This window comes from Oncorhynchus tshawytscha, linkage group LG18 (assembly GCF_018296145.1).
Source record: "Oncorhynchus tshawytscha isolate Ot180627B linkage group LG18, Otsh_v2.0, whole genome shotgun sequence".
Taxonomy (NCBI): domain Eukaryota; kingdom Metazoa; phylum Chordata; class Actinopteri; order Salmoniformes; family Salmonidae; genus Oncorhynchus; species Oncorhynchus tshawytscha.
This window is the reverse complement of record NC_056446.1, coordinates 9,890,529-9,913,004: the sequence shown is the minus strand read 5'-3', so window position 1 is coordinate 9,913,004 and position 22,476 is coordinate 9,890,529. Positions and strand designations below refer to the sequence as shown.

Genomic DNA, 22,476 nt, shown 5'->3' with positions numbered 1-22,476 from the left:
CTACAAAGTATTGACTTTGGGGGGGGGTGGATAGTTGTGCACGCTCAAGTTTTCAATTTTTTTGTCTTATTTCTTCTTTGTTTCACAATAAAAAGTATTTTGCATCTTCAAAGTGGTAGGCATGTTGTGTAAATCAAATGATACAACCCCCCCCAAAAAAATCTATTTTAATTCCAGGTTGTAAGACAACAAAACTCGAAAAATGCCAAGGGGGGTGAATACTTTCGCAAGCCACTGTACATAGGGAATAGGGTGACATTTTGGATGCAGTCAGCCTTGGTTTCTCTTGGTTGTGTTTGACTCAAGGATAAGACTAAAGTAATTACAATCCTCTAGCCTGAGTGAAGAGCCAAAACATTCATCCGTTTATAGTCCAACATGCTCTGGGATTTGCCTGGGAAACATAGCACAAATGGTCAAATTAATGTGTTGTGATTCAACCATGGAATGGATCAACTGCTGGTTAACGTTTGCATGTTGTTTCGTGATTTTTGCATAGAGCATCAGAAAATGAAATGACGGAAAGATGATGATGTCTGAATGTTTTCACTTCTCCTCTTCTCAAGGCTGAGAAACATTCATTTGATTCATGGGGATACATTTATAATAATAGGGCCCAGAACACCATTGCCTGAAATTTGGGGTCCAGAAGATACTGTCCTTGTGTATTTTTAAGCTTTCATTCAGACTGTTTTTCCAGTACAGTATCTAAGACTGTCCATATTCCATAGTCTGTATACCAAGGGCACAGTCCTTTTACAAAGGCTGTGGGATAGAGAAATGCAGCTATATACTGTAGATTGAAAGACTCGCTACAATGTCCCTACCCAACCTTTCCCTCCACTGTGTGCCAGATTCACCAGATTCAAGCCCTCTGACAATTATCCCTGTTTTGGGTAACATGCCAACAACAACATTGGGAAAGGGGTATACCTAGTCAGTTGTATAAATCAAATTTCAAATCAAATTTATTTATATAGCCCTTCATACATCAGCTGATATCTCAAAGTGCTGTACAGAAACCCAGCCTAAAATCCCAAACAGCAAGCAATGCAGGTGTAGAAGCACGGTGGCTAGGAAAAACTCCCTAGAAAGGCCAAAACCTAGGAAGAAACCTAGAGAGGAACCAGGCTATGTGGGGTGGCCAGTCCTCTTCTGGCTGTGCCGGGTGGAGATTATAACAGAACATGGCCAAGATGTTCAAATGTTCATAAATGACCAGCATGGTCGTATAATAATAAGGCAGAACAGTTGAAACTGGAGCAGCAGCACGGTCAGGTGGACTGGGGACAGCAAGGAGTCATCATGTCAGGTAGTCCTGGGGCATGGTCCTAGGGCTCAGGTCCTCCGAGAGAGAGAGAGAGAGAGAAAGAGAGAATTAGAGAACGCACACTTAGATTCACACAGGACACCGAATAGGACAGGAGAGGTACTCCAGATATAACAAACTGACCCTAGCCCCCCGACACATTAACTACTGCAGCATAAATACTGGAGGCTGAGACACTATAACACTATAACACTGAATGCCTTCAACTGAAATATGTCTTCCGCATTTAACCCAACCCCTCTGAATCAGAACGGTGCGGGGGGCTGCCATAATTGACATCCACGTCTTCTTGGTTGATAACCTCCTCCTAAGAAGGACAAAAAAAGGAAGGACTAAGCTACTACTTGGAAACTTTCTGCAGCTATTTCCAATCCCAATTATGACGGACTGATAAGGTCTCTGGGTTTCGGTCTAATTCAATTCCAGTGTAGCCGCCTCACAGTGCTAAAGTGGCAGCTATACTGCTCTCATATCAGTCAACACTGACTATGCAGCAGTAAGTGGATAAAAGCATGGTATTTCCCTTCATGACTACTACCATTTAAGATTTAATATAGTTTTAGAGGTGCTCCTCTACCCTCACTGCCTAGGCTATAACCTGAAACCAATGAATCAAACCTGAGCTCAACATAACCCCCCCATGAAATGATGGAGATCTCAATGTCTGATATTGGAACAACACATACAGCACTTTATTAAGGGAACCTACATGGGGTTATTTCATGAAAGATTTTGATGTGGATATTGTACCCACTAAAATATGAATGGACATCCAATCCTTGTTCTAATCAAATCGTTGTATAATAGATAATACTAAATCTAATTTAGGAAGGAACATTCCAAATCTTTCCCAAACATTTATATTATGGGCTGCGTCCCAAATGGCACCCTACTTACTACACAGTGCAGTAGTTTTGACCAAGATGCCATTTGGGAGATAGCCATGATCTAAGAATGACTGAAGTCTTGTGAGAGGAGCCATAGTGGAGTATTTGATGAATCTCCCCACAAAGCCCAGAATAACAGGATCTGGGGCTGTTCTTACTAACCCCTAGGACAAGTCGCTCTGTCCTCTCACTCAGTCTTGCAGACAGAGGTAATGTTCTTAATGGTAAGGTTGCCTAAGAATATGGATCATCAGTACTAATGGATGTTTTAAAGATATCGACCAGAGTGCTGAAGGTAAGATATTAGTGATGTGGGAAAAATTGATACAGCAGTATCATTTTTTTACGATATCAATTTATATGACAAAGTGTTGATTCAAAAAATAAAATAAAAAAAAACATTTATTTCGCTAAGATGTTACCGTTAAAGGGGCAATCTGCAGTTGCTACGTCCATTTTTTAGACCTTTAAATGGATGATATATACCAGTTGATTCTTGAAGAATATAACTTAGATGCCTATGAGCTTAGTTCAACTGTCCTACCCCATCAGAACCCAAAATATAAGCTTGTTTTTGTCTTTGTTTGTAAACTAGGTAAATATAAACAAACACTGTATAATTTTGATATCGTGGATGGTCGGTCCTTGTATCCATAACTCTGTCCATGAGTTTGAGAATGGTTACCTTTCTCTAGCCCCATCCCTCAGTGTTCTACCAAAATAGTGGCTTAGAGACTGCTTTGTTATTGTTTGAACTGCAGATTTCCACTTTAAATGGTGAGCTAATATGGTTTGAGTACTTATGTCCATGACTGATCAAACTCATTTTCTCATGACTCTCTCTTATCCCTCTACAGGATAAATATAGTGACCAATGTTTGGAACAGTGAATTGCATTGAAATTGCCATATCGAATCGTAATACATATAGAATCTAGTGCTGTCCCAGACCAAAATGTTGTCTGTTCTTTCGACCAATTGATTGGTCGAAATTGCACCATTTATATATATATATATATATATATATATATATATAGACACACCCTATGTGTTTTAATAAAATCAACTATATGCACTGAGCTTGATGCTTTAAGTGCACTGTTTGAATAAATAATTAAGACACACAAATGACTCGAGGGAGCTAGAGATCAAGATAACCCCAAGGAAAAAAACTGTTCCTGACCCTCCTGCTCCTGCTGGCCTTCACAGATTTTGCCATTATGCTCCTGAAGTTGCTGGTAATAGGCTACACCAGGGGTTGGAAAGCTTTTTCATGGAGAGTGCTAACTTGACAATTTATCGTTTTTTTTCCCCCACATACACAATGTATCTTACAATTTCTAACCGATCTGCATGCCAGTTATCATTTTCATATACACATTTCCGTGGAACACTTCAATTATAATAATGTATTTTTGTACTATTATGGGTATAAAAAAAGGCTCAATAAAGCCAACAAATAAAAACATTGTAGGTAGAAAATATCATGATTTAAAAAGAAATATCCTATAGCCCTAAATCACATTGGCTACACATGGAGGTTTGTTCATGTTATTTCAATCACATTCATCTCTCTACTCTGCCTGTCGCGTCGAACTGGAAACATATCATCTATTAAACTGCAAGTTCATTCATATCAACTATCAACTGGGTCCGTCCCTCAGGTCGCTCTAGCAAACTTGAAACATTGTATCAACTATTCTGGGCCCTCAGTTTACCACTGCAGTGAGCTCCAGCCAGACACCGCTGTATTTGCAGAACTTCGCAATGGATAAGAAAGTAGCTTAATCAGGTATTTTATGACGTTTTCACTGCATGATATTTTCCCCTTTCACACCGAGGCTTGGTGGTTATAAGGGAGAGAGCTGGTAAGAATTGTCAAATACATTGAGGAGCTATTGTATATCATTCTTAATGGATGTAAAAAACAGACTTGGTTTACTTGCTGTTTGAGGCGAAGAAAAAATACTTTGAGAAGCTCCACAGCTCATTAGCAGTGGTGAGTTAAGACAATCAGAAAAACTATCAGACATCCCCAAATGTGTACATTTGCGCGCAGGCCAGGTAGCCTAAGCTTTCTTCCATGCATAATCAGGTGCGCGTCTTTACTCAACATTGACAGGAGCGCAAAAAAAAAGACAATTCATAAATTGACAACTCGTAAATGGAATGAAATAAACCAAAACTTGTTTCTCACAAGTGTAGCATAGGTTGTGAGCTCTGCAAACAACATGTCCACTCCGATGATGAGAACGGTAAACGAGTGTATGCATTAACAGAAATGACTGTAACCAAACAAACATTGTAGATGAGAAAATGTGGGAATTAACGGTAAATGTATTACTGGTGATATATGTAATGAGGAATTGATAGTCACTAACAATAAAAGGGCTAATAATTCACACAATTAAGTTATGAAACGATGGATGTGCACAAACTGGCCGGAGAGAGACGCGCCTTGTGCAGAGAGATGGACCGAGCCATCCCCGCGGCCTCCGCAATGAATTAGTCCACGCTTAATGTCCACCAGATGCATCATAGTCTTGCTTTCCGGCGGATGTCATTCAATTTCAATGGAGCAGTACGCAACATTACGTTCGGGGTGCCTCACTAGGCTGCGTACTACATTCATTCAATATGTTCAACTTGTGTGTTGCTTTACCGTGCGGTGGTACAAACGGGAGTACACACAGACTCCAACTACCTAGCTTTTAGAGAGTTGAAAAGCGAAGTACATGTGCCTCGGGTACATAAAATGCGGGTTAGACATTCGACAAAACAAAACACAGCATCTGGTGGATATCGGGCATGACATATTTTTGATAAATTTGCGACCGCAAACGAAATGAAATCTCGGGTCAGCCCTAATAGAATCGCAATACAAATCGTACCTGCATCGTGATAATATCGTATCGGGGGCTTCCTGGAGTGTACTATTTGCATTAGAGCTGAATCCAGTGACTGTTGTTGTGGGAGGCCATTCCATTTGAATGGAAAAATGTATATAAGGCCATAACATATTTATGGCAAGCGCCCAGTCCAGGGGGTGTACTTGTAGCGTACATAATGCTACCTCACGCTATAAACAGGAGATTGGCCAACAGGGCAGGAGCTTTTCTGGCTCAGACAAGGCTTACTTTTACTTTATATATTTTTTAATTGCACAGAAGGTCATGCCCTTTGTATGGTAAAATTCACGTAGCGCCATACCATTGCCATATGCATAGAATGTGCTACTAGATACACAGACAGCAGCAGGCTTTGAGAAGAGAAGAAGGGAGCTTCTGTTCATATCTATAAATAATGTGAAAATAAACACGAGGGCGTACCTTTCATTTCATGGCTTTGTCACGGATGCCAGTCGAGTAAGATGCTTGGAAATGGTTTTTCTTCTCAGCCCCAGGCCAGTAGATTTCAGTCAGTGGATGCATTCCAAATGGCCCCATATTCCCTATATCCTCCTGAGACCCAAAAGAAAAAATACGTTTGGGATACACTTATTTATTTATTTTTTGAATAAGAAGTGTTTGTGGTGGGAAACAACATTTTACAAAGAAAAAAAGTTAGAAAATAATGTTATTTATCTTTTATTGTATGTGCAAAATTGTCCATTTTCATTTTCATCAAAAACAACTTTATATCGAAGGAGTGTGTGTAATTAATTAATCAAACTTATTTTAACATTTCTATTAATATATGCTAATTTTGATGGCAGACATTTTTTTAAGAACCAAGAAGATAAAGTTGTCAAGGTCACACCCACACACATCTCACTGAATACTGTGGCTTATATGGCCTCAGAGATACAGACCAAGAACTGACGTTCACTAGAGAAGACAAAAATGAAATGCTGGGTCTCAGAAGGATAAAATTGTGCACTACTTTTCACCAGAGCCCTATGGGGTGTGTTGAATTGTGCCACTGAAAAGCAGGCTATTCATTTTCACTTTCCAGGAAGGCCATTACTCATTGGCCCTGGCCCTCTTGTCTTGTCACCTGATGAAGTCAGATACAAAGGACATGACAGTAGTGCTTTAATGTGATTGCACTGACCAACATCTGTTCATGAACAAAACACTGGGATTGGGATAAGTGAGTTAGCTAATCAAATAATTACTGTCTGTGCGTGTCTGTTTGTGTGTGTGTGCGTGCATGTCTGTTTGTCCTAACAGTTTTATTAGTTGTAAACATTCCACCCACTCAAATACAGAGACCACACTAAGAACAGCTACCAATTAGGCCTACGTACTTTTCCATTCTTAAACCTTTCTTTTTATCTTCTGTCGCGCAGCTGTCCGTTCCTGGCGTCCAACCTGACCCCAGCCATCCCAGTGATCGGAGGGGTGTTGTTTTTCTTTGTGCTGGGGATGCTCTTCAGGGCCAGCTTCAGTGACCCGGGGGTCCTGCCCCGCGCCACGCCCGACGAGGCTGCCGACCTGGAGAGACAAATAGGTAACTATGGAGACGACCTCGTTTCCTGACGGTCCAGAGTCCAGGGGATGGTTTCCCAAATGTCACCCTATTCCCTATATAGTGTATGTGAGTAGTATACTACTTTTGACCAGAGGTGGGTTTTGGTCAAAAGTAGTCCTGGTCAAAAGTCCTGGTCAAAAGTAGTGCACTATGTAGGGAATAGGGTGCCATTTGGGATGCAGCCCTCTATCACAGGTGCAAGCCACTAGTTCCGTTTTGTTATGAGATGTCCAATCCAATGCGTACCAAGAAGAATCAGTCAGTGATTTTCAATGAGCAAAATCTGTGCTATACAGACAGAACAATCTGGACTTGGACCAGGCAGGACTCTGCACTCAGAGTCTCTGATGCTGTTTATTCTCCTTGTTTGTGTTCAGCTAATGAGGCAGATAGATTTGAGGTCAACGTGAACTTCCCCTGACCACTGTCAAATGGTTTGGATCGAGCCAATCACATGCGACTTCTAACCGCCTTTGGTGTCTGTGTTCACGTGTGAGATTATAAGGTATTCAGTGTTGTTTATGTTTCGAGATGACATCAGCTTTGAGAGGCGCTTTGCCCTGAGCACCAATGGCATGTTGTTCAAACAGTCTGACTAAAGGCCTCGTTTTAGCGTTCAATCTAGAAAATATCTCATCAGAGTCCCAAATGGTACCATATTCCCTGTATAGTGCGCTACTTTTGACCAGGGCTCATAGGGCTCTGGTCAAAAGTAGTGCAATATGTAGGGAATAGGGTGCCATTTGGGATGCAGGCCTCTATCACAGGAGCAAGCCACTAGTTCCGTTTTGTTATGAGATGTCCAATCCAATGCGTACCAAGAAGAATCAGTCAGTGATTTTCAATGAGCAAAATCTGTGCTATACAGACAGAACAATCTGGATGTATTTTTGGAACTCTGTTTTTTTCTGTGAATACAGCATTCCAGAATAGACTTGTCAATCACAAAATATCCAGTACTAAGAGAATGACCAAAATTGGGCATTGTTTGCTCTGTTTATCTAACTCCAGCTTTCTTAGAGCAGGAGAGAAAGCGTCTCTCGTGGTTGCGTCACAAATGGCCCCCTATTCCCCGTGTAGTACACTACCATAGGGCTCCAGTCAAAAGTAGTGCACTATATAGGGATTAGGGTGCCATTTGGGACACAACCCTATGTCTCACCACATCAACAGTGTTTTAAACAGCCATTGAGGAAGGGTAGAAGTAATTCACTGTTATATTTACTCAATTCGGTTGTTTACAGTCTGTGGCCGGTCACAATGTGATGCACTAGAAACAACATCCACACATCCTCTAGTAGAGGATCTGGAGGTTCAGTACTGTGTGCTCAGCTCTACAAACAGCAAAATTGGTACTAATTGCCATCAAAATCATACCTGTAAACAATACCTATAAACAAGAATTACATTTTGTTTATTAAACATTGATGAAAAGTGATATTACAGGCCTGCACTGAAAAAAGCGGTGATCTTTTGGAGAAGTAGTCTAGGCCTATTGTCTATTTCACAACCTTCCCTAGCTCTTGCAACCTCTAAACTCCTTCAAACAACTTTCTTTCCCTCTCTTTTGTCTTTGTCGCTCCCTCTCTCCAGTCTCGCTCACAACAAATGCTTGCTTTCGAGCAGCTCAATATGTTTTCAATTCTAAGCTGCTTTATTTGCTGCTTCCCACAACTCACTTGCAGTCAAACAAATCCTTCTGTCTGATATCTGCTTCATCTCTCTCTTGCACTGTGTGTGTGTGTGTGTGTTTTTCTCCTCTCCTTTATATACATATCTCATCATTCCTGCACTGTCTTCCAGCAGGAGTCTTGTTGTTAAATGCATTCCCAATCCTCTGTGTATAAGAACGGCATCTGAAGTAACAGCAAGTGATCTCCTTCCCTTTCCCCAATATGCATAATGTATGCTCCGTCCCAACGCAACTGCCGTCACCACCACTGTCAATGTCTTGTTTTTCATGTACACAAAGTCGTGGTTAAATATTTAGGCTAAATCTCAGTCCCACAGATGTTCGCCACACATTGACGCATGGGGTTGCCTGAAACTTTGATCCACAGTTACTTTACAGCCTCTTTAAAATCTTTATAGTTAACTTTATACACTCAGTTTATATTAAACAATAAACCAGTGGCACAGTGTATGAAAATACTTGTCCAAGGAAGGCAGTGATGCTGAGTGATGGCAATGAAACCCTGTTTAAAGTATCCTCCTTTTTAAATGAAGCCATACAGAGTTGGCTACATATGTTCAATTTCCTCCTCCAGAAAAAAAGCAGAACAGATGTACAAGGGATAATATGCATAGTAATAATGAACTGTACTTCAAATCAAAGTTTATTTGTCACGTGCGCCAAATACAACAGGTGTAGTAGACCTTACAGTGAAATGCTTACTTACAGGCTCTAACCAATAGTGCAAAAAAGGTATTAGGTGAAGAATAGGTAGGTAAAGAAATAAAAACAACAGTAAAAAGACAGTGTAAAATAAAAGTAGCGAGGCTACATACAGGCACCGGTTAGTCAGGCTGGTTGAGGTAGTATGTACATGTAGATATGGTTAAAGTGTGAATGCTTATATGATGAACAGAGAGTAGCAGTAGCGTAAAGAGGGGTTGGCGGGTGGTGGGTGGCGGGACACAATACAGATAGCCCGGTTAGCCAAAGTGCGGGAGCACTGGTTGGTCGGGCCAATTGAGGTAGTATGTACATATGTACATGAAAGTATAGTTAAAAGTGACTGTGCATATATGATAAACAGAGAATAGCAGCAGCGTAAAATAGGGGTTGGGGGAGGCACACAATGCAAATAGTCTGGGTAGCCAGTTGATTACCTGTTCAGGAGTCTTATGGCTTGGGGGTAAAACTGTTGAGAAGACTTTTTGTCCTAGACTTGGCACTCCGGTACCGCTTGCCATGCGGTAGTAGAGAGAACAGTCTATGACTGGGGTGGCTGGGGTCTTTGACAATTTTTAAGGCCTTCCTCTGACACCGCCTGGTGTAGAGGTCCTGGATGGCAGGCAGCTTTGCCCCAGTGATGTACTGGGCCGTACGCACTACCCTCTGTATACCAGGCAGTGATGCAACCAGTCAGGATGCTCTCGATGTTGCAGCTGGAGAACCTTTTGAGGATCTCAGGACCCATGCCAAATCTTTTTAGTTTCCTGAGGGGGAATAGGCTTTGTCGTGCCCTCTTCACGACTGTCTTGGTGTGTTTGGACCATTCTAGTTTGTTGGTGATGTGGACACCAAGGAACTTGAAGCTCTCAACCTCCTCCACTACAGCCCCGTCGATGAGAATGGGGGCGTACTCGATCCTCCTTTTCCTGTAGTCCACAATCATCTCCTTAGCCTTGGTTACGTTGAGGGATAGGTTGTTATTCTGGCACCACCAGGTCAGGTCGCTGATCTCCTCCCTATAGGCTGTCTCATCGTTGTCGGTGATCAGGCCTACCACTGTTGTGTCATCTGCAAACTTAATGATGGTGTTGGAGTCGTGCCTGGCCATGCAGTCGTGGGTGAACAGGGAGTACAGGAGGAGACTGAGCACGCACCCCTGGGGGGCTCCAGTGTTGAGGATCAGCGTGGCAGATGTATTGCTGCCTACCCTCACCACCTGGGGGCGGCCTGTCAGGAAGTCCAGGATCCAGTTGCAGAGGGAGGTGTTTAGTTCCAGGATCCTTAGCTTAGTGATGAGCTTTGAGGGTACTATGGTGTTGAACGCTGAGTTGTATGTAGTCAATGAATAGCATTCTCACATAGGTGTTCCTTTTGTCCAGGTGGGAAAGGGCAGTGTGGAGTGCAAGAGATTGCATCATCTGTGGATCTGTTTGGGCGGTATGCAAATTGGAGTGGGTCTAGGGTTTCAAAGCTTTTCATGGCTCAGTGCTTTCAAAGCACTTCATGGCTACGGACGTGAGTGCTACTGGTCTGTAGTCATTTAGGCAGGTTGCCTTTGTGTTCTTGGGCACAGGGACTATAGTGGTGTGTTTGAAACATGTTGGTATTAGAAACTCAATCAGGGACATGTTGAAAATGTCAGTGAAGACACCTGCCAGTTGGTCAGCACATGCCCGGAGCACACGTCCTGGTAATCCGTCTGGCCCTGCAGCCTTGTGTATGTTGACCTGTTTAAAGGTCTTACTCAAGTCGGCTATGGAGAGCGTGATCTGTCACTGTGGGGACGACATCCTCAATGCACTTATTGATAAAGCCAGTGACTGATGTGGTGTACTCCTCAATGCCATCGGAAGAATCCCGGAACATGTTCCAGTCTGTGACAGCAAAGCAGTCCTGTAATTTAGCATCTGCTTCATCTGACCACTTTTTATAGACTGAGTCACTGGTGCTTCCTACTTCAATTCTAGTTTGTAAGCAGGAATCAGGAGGATATAGTTCTGATCGGATTTACAAAATGGAGGGCGAGGGAGAGCTTTGTATGCGTCTCTGTGTGTGGAGTACAGGTGATCTAGAATTCGTTTTTTCCCTCTGGTTGCACATTTAACATGTTGATAGAAATTTGATAGAACTGATTTAAGTTTCCCTGCATTAAAGTCTCTGGCCACTAGGAGCGCCGCCTCTGGGTGAGTGGTTTCCTGTTTGCTTATTTCCTTATACACCTGACTGAGTGCGGTCTTAGTGCCAGCATCTGTCTGTGGTGGTAAATAAACAGCCACAAAAAGTATAGCTGAAAACTTATCAGCTATACAATATACTCTACTTCAGGTGAGCAAAATCTAGAGACTTCCTCAGATTTTGTGCACCAGCTGTTGTATACAAATATGCACAGACCCCCCTTAGAACAGTGTGCTGTTCTATCTTGCCGGTTCAGCGTATATCCCGCTAGCTGAATATCCATGTCGTCATTCAGCCACGATTCCGTGAAACATAGGATATTACAGTTTTTGATGTCCTGTTGGTAGGATATTTGCGATCGTAACTCATCTAATTTATTGTCCAGTGATTGCACGTTGGCGAGTAGTATTGACGGTAACAGCAGCTTTCCCACTCGCATTCTGCGTGTCCTCACGAGGCATTCCGCTCTGTGTCCCCTGTACCTGCGTTTCTTCCTCTTGCAAATAACGGGGATGTTGGCCCTGTCGGGTGTTTGGAGAATGTCCTGTTATCAGTTTATAACATTGTATTAACAATATAAAGTGGGTAGTGGAATCAATAGTTTATATTAGAACAGCATGTTGGTTGGAGACCCAATACTCGCCAGATGGTAACAGAATGAAAAGTCAGTGGCTCGGGTAACTGGAGTTCTTGACGATCTTTCGGGCCTTCCTCAGTTTTGGGTCGTCTGCACCATCCTCATGAGAGCCAGTTTCATCATAGGGCTTGGTTTTTGCGACTGCACTTTCAAAGTTATTGACCTTTTCTGGATTGACTGATCTGCATGTCTTAAAGTAATGATGGACTGTCGTCTCTCTTTGCTTATTTGAGCTGTTCTTGCCATAATATGGACTTAGTATTTTACCAAATAGTGCTTGAATGAGTAGGAGGGTCCAAACTTTTGACTGGTACTGTATATATATACAGTGGGGCAAAAAAGTATTTAGTCAGCCGCCAATTGTGAAAGTTATCCCACTTAAAAAGATGAGAGAGGCCTGTAATTTTCATCATAGGTACACTTCAACTGTAGGACTCGTTTTACTGTGGATATAGACACTTTTGTAACTGTTTCCTCCAGCATCTTCACAAGGTCCTTTGCTGTTGTTCTGGGATTGATTTGCACTTTTCGCATCAAAGTACGTTAATTTCTAGTAGACAGAACGCGTCTCCTTCCTGAGTGGTATGACGGCTGTGTGGTACCATGGTGTTTATACTTACGTACTATTATTTGTACAGATGAACGTGGTACCTTCAGGCGTTTGGAAATTGCTCATAAGGATGAAGCAGACTTGTGGAGGTCTACAATATTTTTCTGAGGCCTTGGCTGATTTCTTTTGATTTTCCCATGAAGTCAAGCAAAGATGAACTGAGTTTGAAGGTAGGCCTCCAATTGACTCAAATGATGTCAATTAGCCTATCAGAAGCTTCTAAAGCCATGATATCCTTTTCTGGAATTTTCCAAGCCGTTTCATTTTAAAGGCACAGTCAACTTAATGTATGTAAACTTCTGATCCACTGGAATTATTATACAATTAATTATAAGTGAAATTATCTGTCTGTAAGCAATTGTTGGAAAAATGACTTTCGTCATGATGTCCTAACCGACTTGCCAAAACTATAGTTTGTTAACTAGAAATTTGTGGAGTGGTTGAAAATGAGTTTGAATGAGTTTGAGTGTATGTAAACTTCCGACTTTAACTGTATATATATATATATATATATATATATATATATATATATATATATACAGTTAAAGGCACTGTATATATATATATATATATAGTTAAAGGCAGTTAAAGGCACTATATATATATAGTTATAGCACTGTATATATATATATATATATATATAGCACTGTATATATATATATACACAGTGCCTTGCGAAAGTATTCGGCCCTGTAACGGTTCTCTTCTATCTCCTCCTCTGACGAAGAGGTGGAACAAGGATCGGACCAAAATGCAGCGTGTAGATTGCGATCCATGTTTAATCAACAAAACGTAAACACAAATCAATACAAACACTACAAAACAAATAAACGTAACGAAAACCGAAACAGCCTATACTTGTGTCAACTAACACAGCGACAGGAACGAAGACACTAAGGACAATCACCCACGACAAACTCAAAGAATATGGCTGCCTAAATATGGTTCCCAATCAGAGACAACGATAAACACCTGCCTCTGATTGAGAACCACTCCAGACAGCCATAGACTTTGCTAGATACCCCACTAAGCTACAATCCCAATTCCAACACCAAAACCCCAAGACAAAACACACCACAATACAAAAACCCCATGCCACACCCTGGCCTGACCCAATACATGAAGATAAACACAAAATACTTCGACCAGGGCGTGACAGGCCCCCTTGAACTTTGCGACCTTTTGCCACATTTCAGGCTTCAAACATAAAGATATAAAACTGTATTTTTTTGTGAAGAACCAACAACAAGTGGGACACAATCATGAAGTGGAACGACATTTATTGGATATTTCAAACTTTTTTAACAAATCAAAAACTGAAAAATTGGGCGTGCAAAATTATTCAGCCCCCTTAAGTTAATACTTTGTAGCGCCACCTTTTGCTGCGATTACAGCTGTAAGTCGCTTGGGGTATGTCTCTATCAGTTTTGCACATCGAGAGACTGAATTTTTTCCCATTCCTCCTTGCAAAACAGCTCGAGCTCAGTGAGGTTGGATGGAGAGCATTTGTGAACAGCAGTTTTCAGTTCTTTCCACAGATTCTCGATTGGATTCAGGTCTGGACTTTGACTTGGCCATTCTAACACCTGGATATGTTTATTTTTGAAACATTCCATTGTAGATTTTGCTTTATGTTTTGGATCATTGTCTTGTTGGAAGACAAATCTCCGTCCCAGTCTCAGGTCTTTTGCAGACTCCATCAGGTTTTCTTCCAGAATGGTCCTGTATTTGGCTCCATCCATCTTCCCATCAATTTTAACCATCTTCCCTGTCCCTGCTGAAGAAAAGCAGGCCCAAACCATGATGCTGCCACCACCATGTTTGACAGTGGGGATGGTGTGTTCAGGGTGATGAGCTGTGTTGCTTTTACGCCAAACATAACGTTTTGCATTGTTGCCAAAAAGTTCAATTTTGGTTTCATCTGACCAGAGCACCTTCTTCCACATGTTTGGTGTGTCTCCCAGGTGGCTTGTGGCAAACTTTAAACGACACTTTTTATGGATATCTTTAAGAAATGGCTTTCTTCTTGCCACTCTTCCATAAAGGCCAGATTTGTGCAATATACGACTGATTGTTGTCCTATGGACAGAGTCTCCCACCTCAGCTGTAGATGTCTGCAATTCATCCAAAGTGATCATGGGCCTCTTGGCTGCATCTCTGATCAGTCTTCTCCTTGTATGAGCTGAAAGTTTAGAGGGACGGCCAGGTCTTGGTAGATTTGCAGTGGTCTGATACTCCTTCCATTTCAATATTATCGCTTGCACAGTGCTCCTTGGGATGTTTAAAGCTTGGGAAATCTTTTTGTATCCAAATCCGGCTTTAAACTTCTTCACAACAGTATCTCGGACCTGCCTGGTGTGTTCCTTGTTCTTCATGATGCTCTCTGCGCTTTTAACGGACCTCTGAGACTATCACATTGCAGGTGCATTTATACGGAGACTTGATTACACACAGGTGGATTGTATTTATCATCATTAGTCATTTAGGTCAACATTGGATCATTCAGAGATCCTCACTGAACTTCTGGAGAGAGTTTGCTGCACTGAAAGTAAAGGGGCTGAATAATTTTGCACGCCCAATTTTTCTGTATTTGATTTGTTAAAAAAGTTTGAAATATCCAATAAATGTCGTTCCACTTCATGATTGTGTCCCACTTGTTGTTGGTTCTTCACAAAAAAATACAGTTTTATATCTTTATGTTTGAAGCCTGAAATGTGGCAAAAGGTCGCAAAGTTCAAGGGGGCCGAATACTTTCGCAAGGCACTGTATATATATAAGCAAAAAAAGAAACGTCCTCTCAATGTCAACTGCGTTTATTTTCAACAAACTTAACATGTGTAAGTATTTGTATGAACATAACAAGATTCAACAACTGAGACATAAACTGAAGAAGTTCCACAGACATGTGACTAACAGAAATGGAATATTGTGTCCCTGAAAAAAGGGTGGGTGAAAATTAAAAGGAACAGTCAGTATCTGGTGTGGCCACCAGCTGCATTAAGTACTGCAATGCTTCTCCTTCTCATGGACTGAACCAGATTTGCCAGTTCTTGCTGTGAGATGTTACCCCACTCTTCCACCAAGGCATCTGCAAGTTCCCGGATATTTCAGGGGGGAATGGCCCTAGCCCTCACCCTCTGATCAAACAGGTCCCAGACGTGCTCAATGAGATTGAGATCCGGGCTCTTCTCTGGCTGTGGCAGAACACTGACATTCCTGTCTTGCAGGTAACGCACAGAACGAGCAGTATGGCTGGTGGCATTGTCATGCTGGAGGGTCATGTCAGGATGAGCCTGCAGGAAGGGTACCACATGAGGGAGGAGGATGTCTTCCCTGTAACGCACAGCTTTGAGATTGCCTGCAATGACAATAAACTCAGTCCGATGATGCTGTGACACACCGCCCCTGACCTTGACACACCCTCCACCTCCAAATCGATCCCACTCCAGAGTACAGGCCTCTGTGTAATGCTCATTCCTTCGATGATAAACACAAATCCAACCATCACCCTGGTGAGACAAAACCGTCTGGTGAGGATCTGCCTTGCAACAGGCCTACGAGCCCTCAGTCCAGCCTCTCTCAGCCTATTGCGGACAGTCTGAGCACTGATGGAGGGATTGTGCGTTCCTGGTGTAACTCGGGCAGTTGTTGGTGCCGTCCTGTACCTGTCCCGCGGTTGTGATGTTTGGATGTACCGATCCTGTGCAGGTGTTGTTTCATATGGTCTGCCACTGCGAGGACGATCAGCTGTCCGTCCTGTCTCCCTGTAGCGCTGTCTTAGGTGTCTCACAGTACAAACACTGCAATTTACTGCCCTGGGCACATCTGCAGTCCTCATGCCTCCATGCAGCATGCCTAAGGCACGTTCACACAGATGAGCAGGGACCCTGGGCATCTTTCTTTTGGTGTTTTTCAGAGTCAGTAGAAAGGTCTCTTTAGTGTCCTATGTTTTCATAAGTGTGACCTTAATTGCCTACCATCTGTCTGTAAGCTGTTAGTGTCTTAACGACCGTTCCACAGGTGCATGTTCATTAATGGTTTGTTTATGGTTCATTGAACAAGCATCGGAAACAGTGTTTAAACCCTTTACTTTGAAGATCTGTGAAGTTGTTTTGATTTTTACGAATTATCTTTGAAAAACAGGGTCCTGAAAAGGGTCTTTTCTTTTTTTGCTGAGTTATTTTTATATATTATAATTACATTTACAGTACCTTACCTGTAAACGATAAAAGCTATAAGTAGTATTATTTTATTAGTAGTATTGTTTTTTGGGGCTCCCGAGTGGCGCAGCGGTCTAAGGCACTGCATCTCAGTGCTTGAGGCATTACTACAGACCCTGGTTTGATTCCAGGCTGTATCACAACCGACCGTGATTGGGAGGGTTAGGGTTTGGCCAGGGTAGGCCGTCATTGTAAATAAGAATTTGTTCTTAACTGACTAAATAAATAAAGGTTATAAATAAAATCTAATTTTTTAAAAGTCCTCCTGTCACGGGAGTAGGGAATTAAGTGTCTCTGAGTGAGCGATATGCAGAGCCGCAGAGGTGTTGCCCCCCCATCTCCAAGCTTGAGGAGCAGGCCGTGTGTGTGTGTGTGTGTGTGTGCGTGCATGCGTGTGTGTGCATGTGAGTGTTTGCTTGTGAGTCTATGTGTGTATGTGCCTCTTATCTCTGAGTGGAGTGCTAGGTCCTGCTGAGCAGATGAATAATGTAATGCCAAGTAAACATCGTTCCCCAGCGGCCCGCCACTGTAAAATACATCAGCGAGGAAGCCAGTAAAATGTGCTGACTGATATATCAAGCTCCGAAAGCCTGTGTAATCAAATCAAATTTTATTTGCCACATGCGCCGAATAAAACAGGTGAAATACTTACTTACATGCCCTTAACCAGCAATGCAGTTTTAAGAAAAATACCTAAAAAAAAAAAAGGAATGAAAGTAACGAATAATTAAAGTTAGCAGTAAAATAACCGTAGCGAAGCTATATACTGTACAGGGGGTACCGGTTGTGGTGGTTCATTTCTTTACTATCAAATGAGGAGAGACAAACCTACAGTACAAGTCAGAGTTATACTTAAACTAAATCTTTAATCGCTTATTAATAAGGGAGCAGGTCAATACAATGCACACACACATATAAAGTGAATCGATTGAGTGCTCTACAATAATGTTGGCTGGCCAACGATTCATGCTCAAGTGATTCGTTGAGAGCCCCGAGACAAAGTACAAAGGTATTTTATAGCCAAGATACACCCCTTTCAACCTAGATGACGAACAACAGATGTATAGAATGGGTCACAAGGTTAAGATTTGTATGAAAGACACCTGTAATTCATAGCAGACAGTATCTGCTGTGTCAACCATTTTCATTGTGTAGAGACCAGTGTCTGGCCCTCTAACTCCATACTGGAGCCATGTCTCCCTGGTACGGTATAGAACAGAAACATTAACTCATGCTTTGGAATGCTCTTTAGGTTTTATCACCCAAAAGACATGGTAAATCTCCTGTCAGTGTTCTCTCCCAGAGGCCCATCCTAAGTAGAACACACACACAATAGTTATAAGAATCCTCTATTCTGTTGCATAAAACAACCATTTGATGCAATAAAAGTATTATAACATGAAATTTTCCACCATACGGTACAGAGTCAATGTGCAGGGGCACCGGTTAGTTGAGGTAATTGAGGAAATATGTACATGTAGGTAGAGTTATTAATGTGACTATGCATAGATAATAACAGAGAGTAGCATCAGGGTAAAAAGAGGGGGGGGGGCAATGCAAATAGTCTGAGTAGCCATTTGATTAGATGTTCAGGAGTCTTATGGCTTGGTGGTAGAAGCTGTTTAGAAGCCCCTGAAATGTGATGGCGTGACTTGCTTTGTTTATCACAGGGAAATAAAAACAGAGCCTGAAAATTTCCCAAACTCAAACCCCCTTGGATACAGGTACTCGTGTCTGGCCCCTAACGGACTGGCTGTGCTTTAGGAATAAGATACAGCTCTGAGGCTGTACTGAATATCCACCATAGGAAAACAAAGGAATATGCTTCCCTTGTGAACCAGATCTGACTTGCTCTTGTTTGGTCCTCCTCAGGCGCGGCTAACGGCCCCAGTGGTCCAGGGTACAGGCCGCCCCCGAGGACCAGAGAGGTGGTCATCAACGGGCAGACGGTGAAGCTCAAGTACTGCTTCACCTGCAAGATCTTCAGGCCCCCGCGGGCCTCGCACTGCAGCCTTTGCGACAACTGTGTGGGTGAGTACTGTAGTCCTGAAAATAATAGGAGAAGCTAACTGACTCGATGGCTGCTCCATATGCATGACTTTTAAACCACCTACTCTCTCCCATCTCTCCCTTTCTCTTTCCACTGTTTTATTTCCCTTTCTATCTGCTTCTCTCTTCTTCTTTATGTCTCTATTCCCACTCTTTCCCTTACCTCTGTCCGACCACTTTTCTATTTACCTTTGTCTAAACGTACCTTTCCCCTCTCTCTCTCTCTCCCTCCTCTCTGCAGAGCGTTTTGACCACCACTGTCCCTGGGTGGGGAACTGTGTGGGAAAGAGGAACTACCGTTTCTTCTACCTCTTCATCCTCTCCCTCTCCTTCCTCACTGTATTCATATTCGCCTTCGTCATCACACACGTCATCCTGAGTGAGTATAATACCGACCAGAGACTGAAACACACACACACACACAAAGCGGTGATGCCCTGAAATACACACAACACTGTTTTTCCCCAAACAATGTCCCCCAGGTGACCAGAACATGTTTGTTATCCAGATAATATCATCAATGACAAGATGAGTGAATGCATAACACTGGTATTTCTCTCACACGTTATCAGGTTTTTTTTGTATAGGCTCACTTTTTAAAGTATTCCAAGTATCAATTTTTATTTTATTTTTAAGAACTAACTTGATGGTTTATTGACTTGGCGGTTGGTGCCCTTTGAAGTCCTGGAATGTCCAAGTAATTGTAACTCTGATTATCCTTACCCCATACACAGCGGTTGAGCAGACGGTTACCCACAACCAGGTTTTCAGGTGTATTTCACCGTCAGCAGTATCCACCCATTGTCATGTTCTGACCATAGTTCTGTTATTTAGTATTTTAGTATGGTCAGGGCGTGAGTTGGGGTGGGCAGTCTATGTTTGTTTTTCTATGTTGGTTTTTGTGTTCGGTCTAGTATGGTTCTCAATCAGAGGCAGGTGTCGTTAGTTGTCTCTGATTGAGAATCATACTTAGGTAGCCTGGGTTTCACTTTTGGTTTGTGAGTGTTTTGGCCACACAGTACTGTTTTGGTTTTGTAAATTCACGTTGTTCTTTTCTGTTTAGTGTTCTGAGTTTGAATTAAAAATCATCATGAACACTTACCACACTGCGCTTTGGTCCGATCCTTACTCCTCCTCAGACGAAGAGGAGGAAATCCGTTACATCCATAAACAAAAGGCCGCTAGCCCTGAGCAGCACTACCTCCTTGGGCACTTCATCTCGATCAGCACCACCTCCCACTTCCCCTCCGCCCCTCTACCTCTACCCCTCTTCAGAATACTACCCTCCCTCTCTCCCTGCTTCCCAGCGCCAGTGGAGGCTGGCTGTCAGGAAAGCTGCTGACACGGCTGGTCTCTCTCTCTATGAGGGAGAGAGGGAGCGGTGCTTGTGGTGCTTTACTGTACACACAGATCAATCAGGCAGAGCAGAAACAGGCCAGGGGTCGTATGTATCAAGCCTCTCAGAGTAACAGTGCTGAACTAGGATCAGCCCCCATGTAATCTCATCTAAAAGGATAAACTGATCCTAAATCAGCACTCCACCTCTGAGATACACTGAGTTTTATACATACGGCCCCAGAGGTTTGCACAGTGCAACCCCAGTCTGGGGACCACCACTCACTGTGCAGAGAGGGAGAGGCAACGAACACATGTCCTGGCTTGACTTACCTGTTTCTTTCTTAGCCATTTCCACAAATCCCACGATGGCTTTTCTGGGTGATTATGGCTTTTCTACCGGCGATAACGAGTGGATTCAGGTTTAATCTGTATCAGTCATCAGCATTCGGCCCATTGATTACTGTGGCTAACAACATCAGTTTTACGGGTTGTGGGTATTGATTTTGGTAAGTTCTTATTTTTAGTGTTTCTGTGTGTAGGCTAGAGCTGGGGTTTGGGGAGCTCCTTCTGAACCATTATCTGTCAGTCATTTGTCTGTGTTCCAAATGGGCCCTGGTTAAAGTAGTGCACTATAGGATAGGGTGCCATTTGAGATGCACACATTCCCTGCTGAACCACAGTAGAGGTGTTTTGATCAAGACTAGAGTTCCTGGTAGAAAATCCTTGAGCGATTTTAGCCTATTGAGCCTACACATTTAGGCCTACCTTAACCTATTTTGGTACGGTCAGTGTGACTAGCATCAGTTACAGTTGAAGTCGGAAGTTTACATACACTTAGGTTGGAGTCGTTAAAACTTGTTTTTTTAACCACTCCGAAAATGTATTGTTAACAAACTATAGTTTTGGCAAGTCGGTTAGGACATCTACTTTGTGCATGACACAAGTAATTTTTCCAACAATTGTTTACAGACAGATTATTTCACTTATAATTCACTGTATCACAATTCCAGTGGATCAGAAGTTTACATACACTAAGTTGACTGTACCTTTAAACAGCTTGGAAAATTCCAGAAAATGATGTCATGGCTTTAGAAGCTTCTGATAGGCTAATTGACATAATTTGAGTCAATTGGAGGTGTACCTGTGGATGTATTTCAAGGCCTACCTTTAAACTCTGTGCCTCTTTGCTTGACATCATGGGAAAATCAAAAGAAATCAGCCAAGACCTCAGATAAAAAATGGTAGACCTCCACAAGTCTGGTTCATCCTTGGGCGCAATTTCCAAATGCTTGAAGGTACCATGTTCATCTGTACAAATAATAGTATAAACATACCACTCAGGAAAGAGACGCATTCTGTCTCCTAGAGATGAATGTACTTTGATGCGAAAAGTGCAAATCAATCCCAGCACAACAGTAAAGGACCTTGTGATGATGCTGGAGGAAACAGGTGCAAAAGTATCTATATCCACAGTAAAACGAGTCCTATATCGACATAACCTGAAAGGCCGCTGACCAAGGAAGAAGCCACTGCTCCAAAACCGCCATAAAAAAGCCATGGGGACAAAGATCATACTTTTTGGAGAAATGTCCTCTGGTCTGATGAAACAAAAATATAGTTGTTTGGTCATAATGACCATCGTTATGTATGGAGGAAAAAGGGGGAGGCTTGCAAGCCGAAGAACACCATCCCAACCGTGAAGCACGGGGGTGGCAGCATCATGTTGTGGGGGTGCTTTGCTGCAGGAGGGACTGGTGCACTTCACAAAATAGATGGCATCATGAGGAATGGAAAATTTAACCAAGTTAAAGCTTGGTCGCAAATGGGTCTTCCAAATGGACAATGCCCCCAAGAATACTTCCAGTTGTGGCAAATGGCTTAAGGACAACAAAGTCAAGGTATTGGAGTGGCCATCACAAAACCCTGACCTCAATCCTATAGAAAATTTGTGGGCAGAACTGAAAAAGCGTGTGCGAGCCAGGAGGCCTACCAACCTGACTCAGTACACCAGCTCTGTCAGGAGGAATGGCCAAAATTCACCCAACTTATTGTGGGAAGCTTGTGGAAGGCTACACGAAACGTTTGACCCAAGTTAAACAATTTAAAGGCAATGCTACCAAATACTAATTGTGTGTATGTAAACTTCTGACCCACTGGGAATGTGATGAAAGAAATAAAAGCTGAAATAAATCATTCTCTCTACTATTATTATGACATTTCACATTCTTAAAATAAAGTGGTGACCCTAACTGACCGAAGACAGAAAATTTTTACTCGGATTAAATGTCAGGAATTGTGAAAAAACAAAGTTTAAATGTATTTGTCTGAGGTGTATGTAAACTTCCAACTTCAACTGCACG

General features: G+C 42.4%; 1 protein-coding gene across 2 annotated transcripts in view; it reads left to right on the top strand.

Annotated features, from left to right (window-relative positions):
- LOC112217463 (zinc finger DHHC-type palmitoyltransferase 14) overlaps window positions 1–22,476 on the top strand; it is a 57,184-nt gene that overhangs the window by 20,892 nt on the left and 13,816 nt on the right. For both annotated transcript variants that reach the window (XM_024377759.2, XM_024377758.2), the window contains 3 exons: window positions 6,508–6,668; window positions 18,602–18,760; window positions 19,020–19,157. In XM_024377759.2, coding sequence (XP_024233527.1) covers window positions 6,508–6,668; window positions 18,602–18,760; window positions 19,020–19,157 — 458 coding nt within the window. The remainder of the gene's footprint in view (window positions 1–6,507; window positions 6,669–18,601; window positions 18,761–19,019; window positions 19,158–22,476) is intronic.